At 39.6% G+C, this 21,740-nt stretch overlaps 1 protein-coding gene across 1 annotated transcript in view; it reads right to left on the reverse strand.

Annotated features, from left to right (window-relative positions):
* Positions 1–2,740: 2,740 nt before the first annotated feature.
* The window catches only part of LOC149028860 (uncharacterized), a 28,849-nt gene continuing 9,849 nt past the window's right edge, over positions 2,741–21,740 (reverse strand). Inside the window, exon 3 of the mRNA XM_089166819.1 lies at positions 2,741–2,799. Coding sequence (XP_089022945.1) covers positions 2,741–2,799 — 59 coding nt within the window. The remainder of the gene's footprint in view (positions 2,800–21,740) is intronic.

Below are 21,740 nucleotides of genomic sequence, written 5' to 3' on the forward strand. Positions count from 1 at the left end.
AGACCTTTATTTTTCTTGCTTTTCACCAACCCTGTTCTTAAGTGAACTTACCTTGTTTTATGTATTCACCTATTTTACAAATGAGTCCATGGGTCAACTGTAAGTGTTCTTAGTTTGTGTGCTCTCAAGCTTAGAGCATAAACCCAAGACAAGGATGGAAAAAACTTGGGAACCAAATTGAAGGTCTCTTTATTTGTTGAATTGTGCGTGTAAGGGTAATCTGGGTATTTCCTAGGGTTTTGGTTTTCAATTGAACTGGTGTGGTTCACTTCATTGTATATACCTAGCTTGGTCTAGTTTGAGTCATTCGTATGCAAAACAAGGGTTCTGCGAATTTGGGGAAATCAGAGAGAGAGCTCTGAGATGCGATAATGGCGATTCTCCTTTCTTCTCCTTTGATCTTCGTTCTTGGAGGAGGTTTCAAGTGTTGAGACCTGGATTGTGATCGGCGTGAAGAGTGGATGACTCGACGGTGATTTGGTGCCATATGGTTGCCCTATTGTGGTTATCTTGTACATATCAATCTCCGATCTTGTAAGTTCTTATCCTTCCATAGTAGATCGGACTCCATTCTTGAGTCCCGGAGACGTAGGCATCTAATGCCGAACTCCGTAATCAAATGCCTGTGTCTCTTGTCTTCTTGCTTCCAATTTCGTGGTAAATCACACACGACCGAATGGTTTGTCTAGGTTAGGGTTTATAGATTGTGTTTTCTTTTCTTGTTTCAATCTGATAAATCATATAGGATATTCAATCAAATGCGATCATGAATTATAACTGGGAATATCAAATTGGCATCAGAGCCATGTTAGCCTGTTAGCCTGAGACAGCCTGTGTTTTGGTGGTTTTCTTTTTCTTGTGATTCGGTGGAGACCTAATTAGAATTTCTCTATGAGTTTTATGTTTAATTGGTTTATATGATCTCATAGGTAATTTAGGTTAAATTATTGAATATTTTTTCCTGATTATATAATCTGTGTATGCTTCGGCTACTACTTCTGTTGATTATAGTTCTGTGCTACATCTGGTTCATATATGCTGCTGCTACTACGATTGTTTACATAATTAATTTTGGTTTTTTATATATATGATCTGTAAGATTCGGATGATACTACTGCTGGTTATATAATGTGATTTTTTATATAATTTCTAAAAGTGTTAGTCTGTTAGCCAGTGTTAGCCTTGTTAGAGGTGTTAGCTGTTATCAAATTAGGTTATGTATATTATTTACATAATAATTTGATTGTTTGATCTCATATGGTTGTAGATTATTTTCAATTTTGATAATCTGATTGTGATACATGCTTTCGCTGCCCTCTTGTACATGCTCATATGAATCGGTTTTCATGATTTAACCTTTTATATGTTCATATATAGTCTGTTATCAAGATATGATTTAATTATATGCTCATATGGATTCGGTTCTATGTTGTAGTGACACTTTACCTCTTGTGTGTGTGTGATGCAATAAGAGTTGTATGCTCAAGATATGAAATGCATGCACCACCAAAGCCTTCAATCACCTCAAGCTTGACTTCCACAGGCTTACTTTAACACCTTGGTATGTTCTTCAAGGTTGGGGAGAAGGTGAAAGGCAAAGCACAAGGCTTTCTTGCAATTTGAGAACTTTAGGATCACTTGGGGAGTGGGTGATCAAGTGTGAGTCTTCTTCCTCTCAAATGAGGTGAATTGGGTTTATATAGAGCACCTTTGAGTGCCAAAACCCAATCCCCAACGGATAGAAAACGGACACATTTTTGTCCTGTTTTTCAGCCCAGACGGTCGTCCGTCTGAAAAGAGCCGTTAAACTAGCCGTTATAGGCTGTTTTTACACTAGACGGAATTCCATCTGGGCAGACGGTCATCTGTCTCAAAAAAGAGCCGTTGCAAACTAGCCGTTATTGGCTAAGTCAGGGCCAGACGGACGTCCGTCTGCCAGACAGAAATTCCGTCTGGCCTTCTATGATTGAAAACACAGAAATGCTAAACCAGACGAGCATCCGTCTGCCCAGACGGTCATCCGTCTGAGCCTTGTTTTGCTGAATTAAGTTGGGGCTCGAACATGGCTTGGGTTTTTGGACTTTTTGGTCAACCCTAAGCATTGTACACCTCACTAACATGTCCTAGGTCACTCTAGTAATATGAATTACATATAATTGATGCATTTACATGAATGTGTATTAGAGAGTGTCCTAAGCCCTAATTCAGCCTAAGTCTTGATCTTTGACTTGATCTTCGACTTGATTTTGTGCAACGGTCTTCATGTCCATCTTGGCATGGTCATCTTGACTTAGACTTCATGTCCATCTTCATGTCTATCTTGGCATGATCTTGGCTTTGACTTGCATATGGCTTTGACTTGGAGTTGGTCCACTCGTTCTCATCTTGAACTAAATCATCATAACTTAATATAGCCATTAGTAATTCAGGCTTATTATCATCAAAACCAATAGAGGCTGATGTGGCAATTGCTGATATGGCATTTCCCAACAATCTCAAAAGAGAAAGAGGGTGATCAGAAGTCACTTCTTTCTCAAAAGCAGAGGAAAAATGGTTGATCAATTCAATTACAAATCCCAATATCAAAGAGTAAATCTAAAGAGTTATTACAATATATCTGGGTTCCCAAAAAGTCATAAAGGCCTAGGCTAGAGTCTCCTCCGTCAAGTATGAAGTATCCTCGTAAGTGTACACAAAGGAGACTAAGCATGGCCTCTCCCAAATCAAGGTCGGACTAACTCTAGTATGGAGGGTAATCACCCTCGGCACCTTCACCATAATCTTCGTAATAGCCAGGACCTTCACCGTAGATAGGTTAAGCATGAGTGGACAGTTGGACTGATGGTTGCAAGGTTGCAGCACCATCTCCAATGTCAGAACAGCAAGATAGGAATAGAAAAGAATAGAAAAAAGTAGAATAGAGAGTGGAATGATGATTCATACCTTGTTGTTGAAGATGGAGGCAAGAATCAATGATAAACAATGTGTTTTTGGTGGAGTATCCTTCACATATGCCCAGGAGTTGCTTTGGGAAGTTCCCCCCACGTTTTCAGGAGTGAAAATGATTGCAATAGGGCTCAAGGCTCAAGGTTATAATAATTAGAAAAGAGAATATTCCATGGAATCATTAACTTGGCTGACTGGGAAACTTTGGTCGATGGTCTTTGGTCGATGGCATTGACCAAAATATTTCTCAGCAGAAAAACAGGTTTAGTTCAGCAACTTCAAGTAGGGTTTTGGAAGGCTATACAAGGTCAAATCCAGTGAGGTTTTCTTCTACAATTCAATCAAGAAGTATAGTTTTGGGAAATACCTTTGGATTGTGTACGGGAGGTCATTAAGTACTTCAACTAAATCAATCTTCTCCGATACGCAGACTTTCCTTAAACACTGACAATGCATTTAAGCAAGGGGTATCATCGTCAATGTCCATGGGCTCGGTCACCGAATCATAGTTATTGTCACAACCACCCAGCCGGTACCCCATTTGGAATACCCGGGATGTGATCCACAGTCCAAGGATCAATGATCTGAGGTCCATGCCTCCCACATACACGGTAACATAATCATGAATAGTAATAATCAATGGTAAAAATAGTTAATACTAAGTATCATGAATAAGATAAGATTAAATAAATCAGAGTGCGGAAAACAATAACATTAAAGTATAAACATAATCATAAGGGTGAGAGAAGGTATGAAAACCACTCTCTCAGAACAGCGGAAAAGAAGTGTGATAACGTCAAATACATGTCCAAATGTCACAAGATAATCCCAAAGATAAGTTAGTTACAAGATCCAAGGTTCCATAAATACACCAGGGGAATGGGGCACTATGCTAGGGTTTCTTCTATACTAATGGTAGTCTCCTCAACAGTACGGATGAAGTAAACCCAACGCTGCCGCTCCCATAAAGCGTGGGGCTAACCCTGGTGCGGATAGTAATCCTCCTCGGCTCCAATATACGGATCCTCACCGATGCCACTACCCGGAGGGTAATATGTGGAATCATAGTCCGCCTCATAGGAGGTGCCATCGTAATCTTCGGTACCCGGAATATAATCTAAAACATTTGCACAAAAGGAATGAGTTCGAAGAACTCAGCAAGGAAGTTATCCCATAATTAGAAATCATACACATTCAGAACATATTATAATGCAATGCGATATGGAACATATGATGCAAATATGAGTCTAACTCTATGAATGCTAGTCTCTAGGGTAGACATGCTTTAAGTCATAGATCCGTACTTCTCTGGGTCGTCAGTCACTCTCCCATTTCCATATCTTGGGAATGCCTGGGGAAGATCGGTAAAGTCATCAAAAAGCCGTGGTAAGGGGATCGGTCACCGCTCTCTCACATCACCATTTGGTAAAGTATTGGCACATGTTTTGAGATCCCACCTAACATTAACCTTGTTGTTGTACCAAATGTATACATACCATATGCATTGTTCGATTTATTCTCTGCCGTATGAATTGCCTAGTTTCGTTTGGTAGAAGTTTATCCCAAAGCTAATCTATTCTCTCCATGATTTCTTCTTGTGCCTTACATTCCCTTTGATAGGAGGACGATCTTAAATCATTCCCATGACTAATCCTTCTATCCCTTCTGTTCTAGAGTGGATCTCCATACACTCCATAACCTTGTAAATTCTCCACATGATGATTTCGAAGAGAAATCAAGTGTGATCTTCATGATTTATTATTCCTTCTAACTGTTTCAAGACTTCAAGCTTTTCATCTCCTATTCTTCAATCAAAGATTTGTAATATCTCTTGTGTAGTATTGATCTACTCTTGCTATGATTATTCTTTGAGATTCGGATTATGAAGAGGATCTTGCATCCTTGCAACATATTGATCCTTGCAACCATCTCTTCTACAATCTCCTTTCATTCTTAAAGTTTTATGATCTTCATATTAATCTTCGCCATGATCCTTGTGAAATCTTCATGAAGCCATGATCATACTTTCGATTTGATTTCAAAGCATGTCAGATATATTCCTTGTTTCCTTACATAAGACTTATTGTTATTTGTTTCCCGTGGACTTTGAGAGAAGGAACCCAAGATAATAGGAAAGTACCCCTGTCTTTCGGAATCCAAGAACTCTCCCAATTTCGAGGACAAAATTATTTTAAAGGGGGGAGAATGTGAAATCCAGCCCAAACCTAGCGAGGACACCCTATCTATTTTGGGTGAAGAAAGGTTAGTTTAATGTTACATCTTGAAGTTGGACCTTGATTTCAGGTGTTCTATCTCCTCCTTCTCTCTTTTCTTCTTCTTACTGTTCTATCTTGATGTTTTGATTGTGGAGAAGCTGTTACACTACTATAACTACCTATTCTCTAAATCTCCTTATGTCTTAGAGTGAACCCCAATCACTCTATGCATTCCTTGAAACCACATGGTGAATCTCCTCAATTCTTCACTGATTTTGATTGAGTTTTGGACAACATGATCATTCTACTGTAGCTTCTTTTCTCATTAATGTTTAACATGTTTGATCTTAGCCTTTACTGCTGTTCCAATGTGTTTCATCTCCTTGAATCAATTCCCCTTTCTTTCTAGCCATTTTAGCCTTCTATGTTGACCATTGATATAAGCATTCTAGTAGGTTTCTGTTTTTGATTCCTCTCATTCTAGGATTAGTATTCTTTTGATTTTCTATTTAGTTATTCTTGCCTCTGATATGTTCTTGATATTCCATTAGAGAGAAGCCTTGTTCTCTCTAATTCTTCCCTTGAATCCATGGTGAGTTTGCTACGAGAACCATGTTGTTTCCAATTTAGAAACTCATGTTCCCAATTTATAAAGTACTGATTTTTGGAACATGGATGATGTCAAATTCATGCTAGATAGTCTTAGTATGTTTGTGTGAAGTTCCCTTTCGAATTTCGAATCAATCGGACTTCAAACAAAGAAGTTATGACCAAAAACAGGCAATCAACTGTACCTTCTTTGTCTCAATTGGTCGACCGATTGGTCGATGGGCCAGATAGACCAATCCAATCGACCAATGAGATCTGTTTTCCAGATTTAGGTCTTTGTTGCTCTATTTAAGTCCAATCTCGGGATTAGTTCGTCTCCTCTGCCTCCTAAGCCTCTGGAACGAGTTAGAACTCCATTCTAATCAATTTCCTTGCATCCTTGGTTTATCCCTCGCAAGAACTCAAGTAATCTTCTTCCTCTTGCATCAAAGGTATGTCTACACTCTCTTCTTCTTTTCCATCTCTGTTTTTCTTTCCTTTTTGGGCTGAGACAGTAGAGAAGATGCTGCATTCTCTGTTGCAAACATCTCTCTACTCATCCCTCATGATCTTCCTAAGGATTAATGGCTAATGCAATGTTCTTAATCATGATCATTGCAAGCTTTTGAAGGAATCATGATCTAAATCATGATCTTGTCTTTGTTCATCTTTTGATTCAAATTCTGATCTTCTTAGATCTGTTTTATTGATCATATTAGTAGTCAATCGCTGTGTTTTCTTTACAAGAGTTGTAACCTATCAATCTCTAGTTCTTTCTTCTTGATCATACCATGCTTTCTCCAAGAACCATGACTAATAAATTTATGGTAAGTTTTGTTTCCTTATTTAGATTCATGTTCTTCAGTCTTAGATCTATTTTTCTTGAAGATCTATGCATGCTTTTCATGATTTCTTTATCACAATCAATGATCCATCATCCTATCGTTCTTGTCCATGATTGTTACTATGAATTCTTCAAGAACCATGATTGATCTAATTATGATAACTTTTGTTTCCTAATTTGTAACTTGAAGACTTGATTTGATTAGTGTTTTGAAGTCCTCTATATACTAGGATACATTCATAGTAGTTTCCCCCTTGTTTGGTACCCTTTTGAACCACCAAATTTGGTTCTATATTCTAAAAACTCTGATTTTGAATGCCACTGTCTCTATTGGTCGACTCATTGGTCGACTGAGACAGTAGACCAATCCAATCGACCAATGAGTACAGCAACTCCAGATTTGGTCTATTTTGGATGTTTTGATATCTTTCCTTCTAAGTTTCTTTCCTAATATGATATATATATACTTGTTTAGGACCTTCTTGCCAAGTTTGGGAAGATTCTCCTTGATCCTTGGAGATTCTCTTCAAGTTATATAAGGTAAGGATGGTTACTTCTATAATAGCATAGATTGTGTGATTTTAGTTTCTATATTAGAATCTTTCGGATTTGTTACCATAATTAGATTCTTTTATGAATATATTACTGCTGTATTTACTTCAACTACAGTAGCATTATTTACTTGCTTTCTTTAGTTTATGAATGTCTTTATTTGTCAACTGTATATGAGATGAATCTTATTATGGTATATTTTCTATATACTGTAAATGTGTATGATATGACTGATTTGTGATTGTGATTGATTAAGTATGGTTCGGGAAGGAGAGGTGTCCTTTTGAAACTTCTGTCCTTGGACATCGGAGGGAATAGTATGGGATGTTCTCCGAAGATGCCCATTAACACCTTCTTGAATTATTGATTTTCATACCTAGGGCTGTCTAGCAGTGTTGGCTAGGAATAACCCGTTATATCAAACCCGATTCGGAAGGGTATTGAGACCGAACGACCCGTGGTAGCAATGGGGATTCATGGGCGCTCAAGACCGGTAACCAACCCGTGAGTGGACAGGAATCACATTGTGGGGGCCATTTATTGGTAGGGTTGCATATGGATAGACTTGGGCTCACGGGCGCTCAAGACCGGTAACCAACCCATGAGGGGACGTGAGAGCTTCCCGTTTACCATATGTGGATAACCAATAGGGTTGATGAGTCCGTAGTCAGGGACTATGAGGACTCTAGTGTGAAGGATACCGGAAAGGATCGCCAGGGGCGAGGAATGGACGTATCTGGATCTGACTTGATATAACTAAGTAGAAGACTTGCATTTGGCTAGGCTTTACCCTGACATGCGCCAGTACTTAGACCAATGGTGATGTGAGAGAGCGGTGACCTATACCCCCAGCCTTGGAATGTCCCGAGGGATGCCGGACCCACTACCAAAAGGCGTTGTGTGATGAGACCTTCCTAAAAAAGTATGGTGCTATGACTTAAAGCATGTCTGCCAATAGAGACCAGCATACATAGAGTTAGATTCATACATTCATTGTTTGTCTCATACCATACTGCATTTATGTTTGTTTTGAAATCCTATCATTTATGTTATTATGGATTTAACTGCCTTATTGGGTTTCTTTCGAAACTCACTCCTTTTGTACCAAATCTGTTGTTAGACTTCTCTGCAGGTTTGGAATACGATGGCGGTCCATATAAGGAAGCGCAAGGTGAAGAAGAGCCGACTGAAGATGTGGATTAGATTTCTCTTGTTTCTTCTAGACTTATCTTTTACTTTACTTGTATTAGCTTAGAGCTTTACTTAGATTTCGATCTACCTTCCGCATATGTTGTGGAGTATATTTCCGCTATACTCTACAGTTGTCTTTTGATTTGGTATCATGTTTTCACACTCTGATATTCTTAGTGATTCTTTTGAGATCTTTTCTTGAATTTTATTATTAACTTATTAGAATACAATGATTTGTTCTTGCTTTTGATTTGTTATTTTGCTAAATGGATATGATCGTTCCTAAACTTGATCTTTTGGGCTGTGGATCACACTCTCGGGTATGCCAGTTAGGGTACCGGCTGGGAGGATGTGTGAGAATGGTATCGAGCCCTAAGTTTTCGGATAATCATAACCATAGAACACAGTAATGAAAGCATCCTTGAGTCATAGATCTAGAAGTGACTCAAACTTTCTTAGAAGTGAATAATAGAAAACATGGATTAGAAATTTGAACAAACAAAGCATAATATACCATGTTTGAATAATGCACAATAATTAAAGTTTATGACTTGTACTTGGGTTGTAGTCATGGTTAGAGTAAAGTTGTCGGTTTTAAGTTATTGGGTATGTGTATGAGTTGTGAGTTGAGTCTTCTGTTGAAAGTTGTCGTGGTGAGTCGTCTTTGCGAGTGAGTCCTTATTGTGAGGTGTTGTCGTCATGAGTTGTCATATGGGTCTAAGTCATGTTGCAGTCATGTGTTGTCGTATGAGTTTGAGTCGGGAGTTGTCGCTGGGAGTAATGGTCGTGAGTGGTCGTTATGAGTTATAAGTCATAACTAAACATTAACAACTACTAATGCAACAAAAGAAATGCATAATGTACAATAACATAAGTGAAACAAACTGAATTTCATTAATCACATAGGATATTTTTACAAGTTTGAAAGGAAATACATCTATGAAAGCATAAAAGGAAACTCCTAGTACTATCTATCTAGGTGATCGACTCCGGTGATCTGTCTGGTCCCTCCTAGATCTGAACGCCTTCTCCAGTTGTCCAAATTTATCTCCCAAGGTATATATATAGGATTCTATCCTCTCCTGTTGAGCCTTTACCCTCTGAAGTGTGGAAGAAATCGATGACTAATGAGAAGCCACACCTGGAACCCCAGAAGTTGTATGTGATGGACCTCCAATCTCACGGAAGCGTGGTATAGGAATCTCCTTGTGTCTCGGAATCTCACCCTGACCCTGATTCTCACCTCCCTGATCATCAATAACATCCTCATCCTGAACTGGAACCCCATCATGATCATCATTGTCTCCATGCTCATCCCCATCATCATCATCATCACTGTCGTCGGCATCCTCAACCTCTGTGTCATCAGCCTTGACAATGTCACCCTCATCCTCTGACCTAGCTATGTCGCGAAGCCCCTATGGTGTCCCTAGTAGTGAAACTGATCGTTCTACCTCCAACCGTAGACTCAATGACAATTTTAGTGCTATTTGTTTAGGAAATTGTTCCTGAGAATCGAGCTGACCTCTCATAGCCCGAGACTTTCATCTTAGTCGTGTCAATCGATCTTCTATAGTATATTTGTGTGCCTCTATCCTCAAAACCGTCGAGCTGGAATAGTTCCCTCCTCGTCTAACTGAACTTCCTGATTCTCCTCCTCATCATCTTCATCCTGATCTTGAACCTCACTTGAAGTTTGGATTGTTGTCTCCTTATCCTTGTATTATCTCTGCTTGTGGCGTAGGAATAGTACTTTGATTCTCATTTCTACCTCTCCTAACCCTAAAGCATTTTCTTCGTGGTGGTTGAAGGGAATTTGAAGAGTCAAGTTGAGTTTTGCATTATATGAGTAAAGTATGTTAAGCAATGCAATATTTGGTGAAGAGGGGCATTTTGGTAAATTTTGGAAAAGTTTGTTTTCGATGGAAACTGCGGTTTAGACATGTTAGCATGTGTATAAGAGTTGGTTTAACATGCTAAGAAGGTTTGTTTGAAGAAGATCCATCGAAACCCTTGGAGTTTGAAAAAAAAAAAATTATGCAAGAAGGGCATCTTCGTAATTTTTTGAAAATTTTTGATTTTGTCAAAATTTTGATTTGAACATTCTAGTGTGTTCTCAAGACTTGGATAAACATGCTGGGATGATTTGTTTGAAGAAAACCCATCAATTTTGCTTTATGGACATGAAAATTCAGCAACTTTGGAAGAAGGAATCCTCTTATGGACAAGGTATTGTGATTTTTGGAAAGTTGGATTTTGAATGAACGGAGAGTGGGAGCATCTTCCCCATAGTAAATCAGTCTTGTGGGAATTGGTTTGATGTTAAAATTCAATTTGGTTTGAAAATGGGACAAGTGTTTGTAAAGTTGGAATTTGGTAAAGTGAATAGTGTTTTTGAACCAAAGTGTGGGAAATATTTTTGGTTGAAGCTTGGTTTTGTTTGGAAAATAATAGGAACATGTTTCTAAACATCCCTAGGCACTATCCTAACCTTTAGCCTCATGTATTTCTCAGTTTTAAAGAAAAAAACATACCAATGGAAAATGAAGTTTGAAAGAAAAGAGAAGAAAGAGAAGGTCTTACTTGTGTTGTTGATCAATGAAGGTTGTAAGTTGTCGTTGAAGCCTCTTGAGAATCTTGGAACTTTAGGAGCCCTAGATAACCTTTTCCCTGAGCCAAACTTGAAGTTGGAAGTGTTTGAAATGGGATTGAAATAGAGAAAGTGGTCCCTTTAAGGCTGTTTTTCAAGCAGGGCAGATTTTGTTGTTATGGCAATTTTGGGAAAATATTGATTTTGATGCATTGTTTGGATTTTTAATGGCATGTGCAGTTGAAATCAAGTATGTTTGACATGTTGGGAGTGTGATTTTGAATTTGGACATATTCTCGTAGATTTTTGACTTTCGATTGGTTTGTCAGAATGACCGGAAGAAGGAACTGTAGTGCTTCCTCAAGTTGGAATGGAAAGAGAGTTGTTCCTAGAGCTGGAGTGTCCTCTAGCAGTGTTGAAGCCCAGAACCCTCCGACAGGTCAAGCGACCGGTAACCCATCCGGTGCTCCTCCAGTGGTCAACTACCAAGAAATCATTAATCTTATGGGGGATATGTTGCAACAGCAGAGTGCACAGTTCAATCGGATCTTGACTGGGATTATGGCTATGCACAATGAGACTCGTGTTGCTGCCCAGACAAACCCTAATCTCGCTACTGTGCCTGATGTTGGAAGAAAGAAATTTTTTCAGCAGAAGTCCTTGCCCCATAGAAGTCCTAGCTATGTTAAAAGACCCAGCAGAAAGTTCACTAGGCCTGCACCGTATTCCACCTTGACTTATCAACCCCGGACTGTGGGACAAAGTGTTGGGAATGCAAACCTCAATCAAATTTCTGCAGACCTGAGACCAGTGAATCGAAGACCTCTAGAGCCAGTGCGACCTGTAGGACAGAGAGAACTTGTTTGTTTTTACTGCCGTCAAAAAGGACATTTTGCCCGTCGCTGCCCTCATAAACCAAGTCGTCTAGCTGCTTTAGCTACGAAGTCAGTTCAAGCCCCTCCTGCTGGTAAAGTGTGTAGCATAGTTTGAAGCGAGATAGAACCAAACCAAGATCTCGTAACCGGTACGTTGCTCTTATCCTTTAACTTCTGCTATTGATCTATTCTTTACTTATGCATTGTATAAATACCATATGCACTGCTTTGATTTATCTTTGCTTGCGCATTGTATGAATACCACATGCATTGCCTGATTTATTCTTTACTTATACATTACATACATATCATATGCGTCGCTTGATTTAATCCTTACTGATGCATTGCATATAGGCCATATGCATTGTTTTGATTTATTCTTACCATGTGAGTTTGCCTAGTCTGTATGAAATGCTTGTCAGTATTGTTTTGAATTCCTCTTAGCTATTTAAGAAGTCAGCCAAGAGTCCAATATTCTTTACCTATTAGATCTATTGTTCATTGTACCTTCCATCCCCTGGTAAAGTTTCGGTGGAAGAATCACACCCCTGAAGAAGTTTCCTCATCTTAGTGGAAGCCCAAGTATGCTTTCAATTTCGAGGACGAAATTTTTTTAAGGGGGTGAGATTGTGAGATCCCACCTAACCCTAACCTTGTTGTTGTACCAAATGTATACATACCATATGCATTGTTCGATTTATTCTCTGCCGTATGAATTGCCTAGTTTCGTTTGGTAGAAGTTTATCCCAAAGCTAATCTATTCTCTCCATGATTTCTTCTTGTGCCTTACATTCCCTTTGATAGGAGGACGATCTTAAATCATTCCCATGACTAATCCTTCTATCCCTTCTGTTCTAGAGTGGATCTCCATACACTCTATAACCTTGTAAATTCTCCACATGATGATTTCAAAGAGAAATCAAGTGTGATCTTCATGATTTATTATTCCTTCTAACTGTTTCAAGACTTCAAGCTTTTCATCTCCTATTCTTCAATCAAAGATTTGTAATATCTCTTGTGTTGTATTGATCTACTCTTGCTATGATTATTCTTTGAGATTCAGATTATGAAGAGGATGCTGCATCCTTGCAACATATTGATCCTTGCAACCATCTCTTCTACAATCTCCTTTCATTCTTAAAGTTTTATGATCTTCATATTAATCTTCGCCATGATCCTTGTGAAATCTTCATGAAGCCATGATCATACTTTCGATTTGATTTCAAAGCATGTCAGATATATTCCTTGTTTCCTTACATAAGACTTATTGTTATTTGTTTTCCGTGGACTTTGAGAGAAGGAACCCAAGATAATAGGAAAGTACCCCTGTCTTTCGGAATCCAAGAACTCTCCCAATTTCGAGGACAAAATTATTTTAAAGGGGGGGAGAATGTGAAATCCAGCCCAAACCTAGCGAGGACACCCTATCTATTTTGGGTGAAGAAAGGTTAGTTTAATGTTACATCTTGAAGTTGGACCTTGATTTCAGTGTTCTATCTCCTTCTTCTCTCTTTTCTTCTTCTTACTGTTCTATCTTGATGTTTTGATTGTGGAGAAGCTGTTACACTACTATAACTACCTATTCTCTAAATCTCCTTATGTCTTAGAGTGAACCCCAATCACTCTATGCATTCCTTGAAACCACATGGTGAATCTCCTCAATTCTTCACTGATTTTGATTGAGTTTTGGACAGCATGATCATTCTACTGTAGCTTCTTTTCTCATTAATGTTTAACATGTTTGATCTTAGCCTTTACTGCTGTTCCAATGTGTTTCATCTCCTTGAATCAATTCCCCTTTCTTTCTAGCCATTTTAGCCTTCTATGTTGACCATTGATATAAGCATTCTAGTAAGTTTCTATTTTTGACTCCTCTCATTCTAGTATTAGTATTCTTTTGATTTTCTATTTAGTTATTCTTGCCTCTGATATGTTCTTGATATTCCATTATAGAGAAGCCTTGTTCTCTCTAATTCTTCCCTTGAATCCATGGTGAGTTTGCTACGAGAACCATGTTGTTTCCAATTTAGAAACTCATGTTCCCAATTTATAAAGTACTGATTTTTGGAACATGGATGATGTCAAATTCATGCTAGATAGTCTTAGTATGTTTGTGTGAAGTTCCCTTTCGAATTCCGGATCAATCGGACTTCAAACGAAGAAGTTATGACCAAAACAAAGGCAATCTGTACCTTGTTGTCTCAATTGGTCGATCGATTGGTCGATGGGGCAGATAGACCAATCCAATCGACCAATGAGATCTGTTTTCCAGATTTAGGTCTTTGTTGCTCTATTTAAGTCCAATCTTGGGATTAGTTCGTCTCCTCTGCCTCCTAAGCCTCGGGAACGAGTTAGAACTCCATTCTAATCAATTTCCTTGCATCCTTGGTTTATCCCTCGCAAGAACTCAAGTAATCTTCTTCCTCTTGCATCAAAGGTATGTCTACACTCTCTTCTTCTTCTCCATCTCTGTTTTCTTTCCTTTTTGGGCTGAGACAGTAGAGAAGATGCTGCATTCTCTGTTGCAAACATCTCTCTACTCATCCCTCATGATCTTCCTAAGGATTAATGGCTAATGCAATGTTCTTAATCATGATCATTGCAAGCTTTTGAAGGAATCATGATCTAAATCATGATCTTGTCTTTGTTCATCTTTTGATTCAAATTCTGATCTTCTTAGATCTGTTTTATTGATCGTATTAGTAGTCAATCGCTGTGTTTTCTTTACAAGAGTTGTAACCTATCAATCTCTAGTTCTTTCTTCTTGATCATACCATGCTTTCTCGAAGAACCATGACTAATAAATTTATGGTAAGTTTTGTTTCCTTATTTAGATTCATGTTCTTCAGTCTTAGATCTATTTTTCTTGAAGATCTATGCATGCTTTTCATGATTTCTTTATCACAATCAATGATCCATCATCCTATCGTTCTTGTCCATGATTGTTACTATGAATTCTTCAAGAACCATGATTGATCTAATTATGATAACTTTTGTTTCCTAATTTGTAACTTGAAGACTTGATTTGATTAGTGTTTTGAAGTCCTCTATATACTAGGATACTTTCATAGTAGTTTCCCCCTTGTTTGGTACTCTTTTGAACCACCAAATTTGGTTCTATATTCTAAAAACTCTGATTTTGAATGCCACTGTCTCTATTGGTCGACTCATTGGTCGACTGAGATAGTAGACCAATCCAATCGACCAATGAGTACAGCAACTCCAGATTTGGTCTGTTTTGGATGTTTTGATATCTTTCCTTCTAAGTTTCTTTCCTAATATGATATATATATATACTTGTTTAGGACCTTCTTGCCAAGTTTGGGAAGATTCTCCTTGATCCTTGGAGATTCTCTTCAAGTTATATAAGGTAAGGATGGTTACTTCTATAATAGCATAGATTGTGTGATTTTAGATTCTATATTAGAATCTTTCGGATTTGTTACCATAATTAGATTCTTTTATGAATATATTACTGCTGTATTTACTTCAACTACAGTAGCATTATTTACTTGCTTTCAATAGTTTATGAATGTCTTTATTTGTCAACTGTATATGAGATGAATCTTATTATGGTATATTTTCTATATACTGTAAATGTGTATGATATGATTGATTTGTGATTGTGATTGATTAAGTATGGTTTGGGAAGGAGAGGTGTCCTTTTGACACTTCTGTCCTTGGAAATCGGAGGGAATAGTATGTGATGTTCTCCGAAGATGCCCATTAACACCTTCCTGAATTATTGATTTTCATACCTAGGGTTGTCTAGCAGTGTTGGCTAGGAATAACCCGTTATATCAAACCCGATTCGGAAGGGTATTGAGACCGAACAACCCGTGGTAGCAATGGGGATTCATGGGCGCTCAAGACCGGTACCCAACCCGTGAGTGGACAGGAATCACATTGTGGGGGCCATTTATTGGTAGGGTTGCATATGGATAGACATGGGCTCACGGGCGCTCAAGACCGGTAACCAACCCATGAGGGGACGTGAGAGCTTCCCGTTTACCATATGTGGATAACCAATAGGGTTGATGAGTCCGTAGTCAGGGACTATGAGGACTCTAGTGTGAAGGATACCGGAAAGGATCGCCAGGGGTGAGGAATGGACGTATCTGGATCTGACTTGATATAACTAAGTAGAAGACTTGCATTTGGCTAGGCTTTACCCTGACATGCGCCAGTACTTAGACCAATGGTGATGTGAGAGAGCGATGACCTATACCCCCAGCCATGGAATGTCCCGAGGGATGCCGGACCCACTACCAAAAGGCATTGTGTGATGAGACCTTCCTAAAGAAGTATGGTGCTATGACTTAAAGCATGTCTGCCAATAGAGACCATCATACATAGAGTTAGATTCATACATTCATTGTTTGTCTCATACCATACTACATTTATGTTTGTTTTGAAATCCTGTCATTTATGTTATTATGGATTTAACTGCCTTACTGGGTTTCTTTCGAAACTCACTCCTTTTGTACCATATCGTTGTTAGACTTCTCTGCGAGGTTTGGAATACGATGGCGGTCCATATAAGTAAGCGCAAGGTGAAGAAGAGCCGACTGAAGATGTGGATTAGATTTCTCTTGTTTCTTCTAGACTTATCTTTTACTTTACTTGTATTAGCTTAGACCTTTACTTAGATTTCGATCTACCTTCCGCATATGTTTTGGAGTATATTTCCTTTATACTCTACAGTTGTCTTTTGATTTGGTATCATGTTTTCGCACTCTGATATTCTTAGTGATTCTTTTGAGATCTTTTCTTGAATTTTATTATTAACTTATTAGAATACAATGATTTGGTTTTGCTTTTGATTTGTTATTGTGCTAAATGGATATGATCGTTCCTAAACTTGATCTTTTGGGCTGTGGATCACACTCTCGGGTATGCCAGTTAGGGTACCGGCTGGGAGGATGTGACACATGTCACAGTAAAGCCTAGCCCAATGCAAGTCATCTACTCAGTCGGTCAAGTAAGATTCAGATACGTCCATTCCTCGCCCCCGACGATCCTTTCCGGTATCCTTCACACTAGAGTCAACGAAATCCCAGATTTCGGACTCATCAACCCTATTGGTCATCCACATATAGTAAACGGGAAGCTCTCACGTCCTCTCACGGATTGGTTACCGGTCTTGAGCGCCGTGAGCCCAAGTCTATCCATATGCAACTCTACCAATAAATGGCCCTTTCAGGTATCCATAGCATGGGTTTATGTCCCCCACCGGATTGTTACCCCCCCAAAGCCCCCCCCCATCCAACCATACACTACCACGGGTTGTTCGGTCTCAATGCCGTTCCTATTCGGGTCTGACACGACAAGGATGAACCTAGCCACACAACTAGACAGTCCTATGTATGTCATCCAATAACCCGGGAGAGTGTCGATAGGCACCATCGGAGAACATCCCATACTATTCCCTCCGATGCCCAAGGACAGGAGTGTCAGTAGGACACCCCCCAATCCCAAGTCATACGTAAGCAATCACATATCCAATCTCATCATTTCTCATGCATCCAATGCATATTCATAATAGTAATCAAATCATGATATTGAAACGAATCATTATAAACATAAGCAAATCAAAATGATAAGAGGACACAACAAGAGTATAAAGATTTAAATGCTACTGTTCTAACACATATGTAACAGTCTTATAATGATTGAAAGAAAATAAGGGATTCCATTCTTTAAATAAAACACAATTCAATATTTGATGACTTATATGTTTATGGAGATAACCATCCTTACCTTGGATGAATTGATGATGAATTGAGAATACCAAGAATAGTCCAATAGAATTGTTAAGGCCCTAAACAAACATCAATAATGAGTTAGAAAAGAAGTTGGGAAGATCGGATGTCATTTGGATCAAAATTGGCCAAGGTTGTTATATCTGCCATCATTTTGGTCGAACATTTTGGTCGATGGTATCGACCAAAATTTCCTTCGAGGCAAAAATGTGGATTTTGGGGGTTTTCATCCGAAATGAGTCTTCCGGTGTTCGGATCAATTTGAAACTTGGAGGCATACTTAACAACAGTAGTAGGACACTATAAATCAAGAAATTAACCCAATCCAATGGTCTAAATAAAAAGCCCCAATTTGAGCTATCAAGTTCAAGTGATAAACATCATGGCATGAGTTGAAATTGATTGCATTGATGAGGAATAGCATGTAATAGTTAGAGGAACTAATAGAAATTCGATTGGAATCATATGGCAATGTTAAACATGAGCATAATACACTCTATAGCTCAGTTTGGTATCAAATGGCATGATGTTAATAGGTAAATCATGGAATACATATACTAGGCATGAGATAGAAGCATAGCATCAATGAATAGCTAAGGAAATCATGGATTGAACATGAGTAGACACTTGGAGTGGTGGTTGCAAGGTTGCAGCACCATTCCCAATGTCTCATCAGCAAGGTGACAATAGAAAAGAGTAGAAAATGGTAGGGTAGAGAGTGGAATGAGGAGTCATACCTTAGTGTGGAAGATGAAGACAAGAATCAATGATAAACTAAGTGTCTTTGATGAGGTACCCTTCACACTAACCAAGGAGTTGCTTTGGGAAGCTCTCCCCACGTTCTCAGGTGAGAAAATGATTGCGAAAGGGCTTAAGGCACGAGGTTATATTAAATAGAAAAGGAATATTCCATGGAATCATTAACTTGGCAGACTGGGATATTTTGGTCGATGGTCCTTGGTCGATGGTATCGACCAAAAGATTTTCAGCAGAAAATTAAGGTTTAGAACAACAACTTCAAATAGGGATTTGAAAGTCTATACAAGGTCAAATTGAGTGAGGTTTTCTTCCACAATTCAATGAAGAAATCTAGTTTCGGGGAATACCTTCGGATTGTGCACAGGAGGTCATTTGGTACATCAACTATATTAATCTTCTCCGATGCCAGACTTTCCTTAAACACTGACAATGCATTTAAGCAAGGGGTATCATTGTCAATGTCCATGAGCTCAGTCTCCGAATCATGATCATCAATTAGAATGGTCCATAAATCTCTTCTTCCACCGCTTCGGGTCTTCGGACCGGTATACAACAGTGAATTCGGGTCAGGGTCAAGGTTAGAATAGGGCTGGATATTACATTCTCTCCCCCCTTAAAAGAATTTCGTCCTCGAAATTGAAAGCCTACCTGTGCTTCCAAAAAGATGAGGAAACTTCTCCTTCATGTCTTCTTCTTTCTCCCATGAAGCTTCTTCGGGGGTATGGTTTTTCCATCGAATCTTCACCGGAGGGATGGTGCGATTCGCAACTCGCTTGTCCTTTTTATCTAGGATCTCGGCTAGTCCTTCATCGTAAGAAAGATCGGCACTAAGTCCTTTGGGTGCTTGCTGTAGTATGTGCTCCGGGTTTTCTAGGTATTTCCGAAGCATTGAAACATGGAACACATTGTGGAACTCCAGCAAGTGATGGAGGCAAGGCCAAGCGGTATGCTATAGGTCCGACCCTTTCCAAAATCTCAAAAGGTCCAATGAAGCGGGGACTAAGCTTTCCTTTCACATTGAATCTCGTCACCCCTTTCATAGGTGATACTTTAAGGAAAACTTTCTCTCCAATTGGAAATTCTAAGTCGGTTCTTCTCTTGTTAGCATACGACTTCTGTCTAGATTGAGCAGACTTGATCCTTTCCCGAATCATGTCAACCATATCACTTGTAGCTTCAATCATCTCTGGACCTAAGACTTTTCTTTCACCAGTCTCAGTCCAATACAAGGGCGTTCTACAAGTGTTACCATACAAAGCCTTAAACGGAGCCATGCCTATTGTTGCTTGTTAACTGTTGTTATAGGCAAACTCGACTAAGGCTAGGTGTTCATCCCAATTTCCACCCATGTCAACCACACAAGACCTAAGCATGTCTTCAAGAATATGAATTGTCCGCTCTGATTGTCCATCAGACTGTGGATGATGAGCTGTACTCAGATTCAATTCGGTTCCCAAGGCTTTTTGCAGACCATTCCAAAACCTTGAGGTGAACCTAGGATCACGGTCAGAAACAATACTCACTGGCACTCCGTGTAGACGAACTACATTGTCCACATAAAGTCTAGCTAGCTTATCCAAAGAGTAAGTGATCTTCATAGGAATGAAATGGGCTGATTTAGTCAACCTATCAACGATCACCCACACAGTGTCATTTCCCTTACTCGTCCGTGGCAAGCTAGTCACAAAGTCCATTGAGATATCTTCCCACTTCCAACTAGGAATAGGAAGGGGCTAAAGTAATCCAGATGGGGGTTGGCAAACAACTTTCACACGTTGGCAAGTTTCACACCTGGCAACAAAGTCTTCAACGTTTGCTTTCAAACCATTCCACCAAAAATGTTCCCTTAAGTCCTTGTACATTTTGGTACTTCCAGGGTGTATTGTAAAGATGGACTGATGTGCTTCTTTCAATATTTCCTTCTTGATTCCATCAACAGCGGGCACACAGAGTCTACCTCTAAACAATAAGGTACAAGGAGAAAAATAAAATCCTATACTAATCTAGCAAGCAGAAAGTACAAGGTCGAACTATGGGGAACTAAAAGGCTAAGTTACTAAGATTGAATTCAACAAAACTAATTTAAACTAAATCTATTAATTAATGCAAAAACGTTAACTATGTGATACGGAGGGATTATGATCAGACCGGGTTCATACCTGGTCCGACCCTCGACCCCGGTCGAGACGGAAAGAACCGATTCGCTCCCGAGCAAACCGGATCCAGAAGATGGCTTGCTGAAGAAGAAAGCCTATTCGGCTGCAAGCGTGCCCTAATCCTACTTATGGATTAGGGTAATCACCCTAATGATGGCAGACTCGAATTGACGGCTGCGGATAATCATTATCGAAGGGATAAACATCGTATAACCTAAAGGTTATCTCAAGAGTCCTCTACTAGTCCAAACTAGTAGAAGTCTATTGCTCAACGGATCTCACTGATAAGATCCAACGACTACCCGAAGAAGGCTCAAGTGCATCCAACGAAAGAGATTCGAAGGTACACTCTATATAAACCTCACTACCATACAAGGTGAGGGGATCGATCAAAAAGAATACTATCTGAGACTCAGGTTCAGATACATACTGATAGACCTAAACTATCAGCGATCTGCTATCTAGATCACCTTTCCCAGTTCTTCATTCCTTAGCTCTGCGCTTCTAGCAGACCCGTTTGTGATTAAGTTCATCAACTGACTTAGCCTTCGTGGGTGGACTCCCGACCCCAGCGGTCGGGCCACATCTGACGCTTTCGTTTTGCAGGACATCACGTGGAGATCCAAGGGCTGAGCAGATTTTGGACGCATCAATTGGCGCCGTCTGTGGGAAACGACTTGAAAAGCCATGGTGACTAGATCAGCAGCCGCTGCACAACGCAATTCCGGTGTTCAGATCCCCGGAGTGAATAATCCGGATATTCCCCGGAAAGCCAAAATCCTATCGAGGTGGATGGAGGCCAGGGAGGACGTAATCCTCCTCCTGATACAATCCAAGATCAATTGGATCAGGTAAAGATTCAACTCTTGGAGGTGAGCCAAGCACTCCGCATGCTCACCAGACGAGTGGTTTTACCACAAGAGCCTGATCAGCGCGATTCAAGGAGACGTGCATTGCCACGTGACCAGAGACTGGCTGAAGACCGGAATATTGATCAGAATTTCCGTGAAGGAGACCGAGGACCTCGGAGGATCGATGATCAACCGAGGCGAGACGATCGGTTCGACAGACCGCAAGAGAGTACAACTGATTCAAACACAAGGTTGGATACAGGGGTAAGAACTCACTCACCCACTGTCAGAAGAACCGTTCGTGATGATCGAGCAGTTCGTGACGAGAGGAATGCTCGGGAAGGACGGGCTGTTCGTGATGATCGAGTAGCACGGGATGATCGTGTTAATCGAGGTCGTGATCATATTGC

This window comes from Hakea prostrata, chromosome 1, assembly GCF_041222555.1.
Source record: "Hakea prostrata isolate BN-2017 chromosome 1, UWA_Hpros_2, whole genome shotgun sequence".
In the NCBI taxonomy this organism is placed as follows: Eukaryota; Viridiplantae; Streptophyta; class Magnoliopsida; order Proteales; family Proteaceae; genus Hakea; species Hakea prostrata.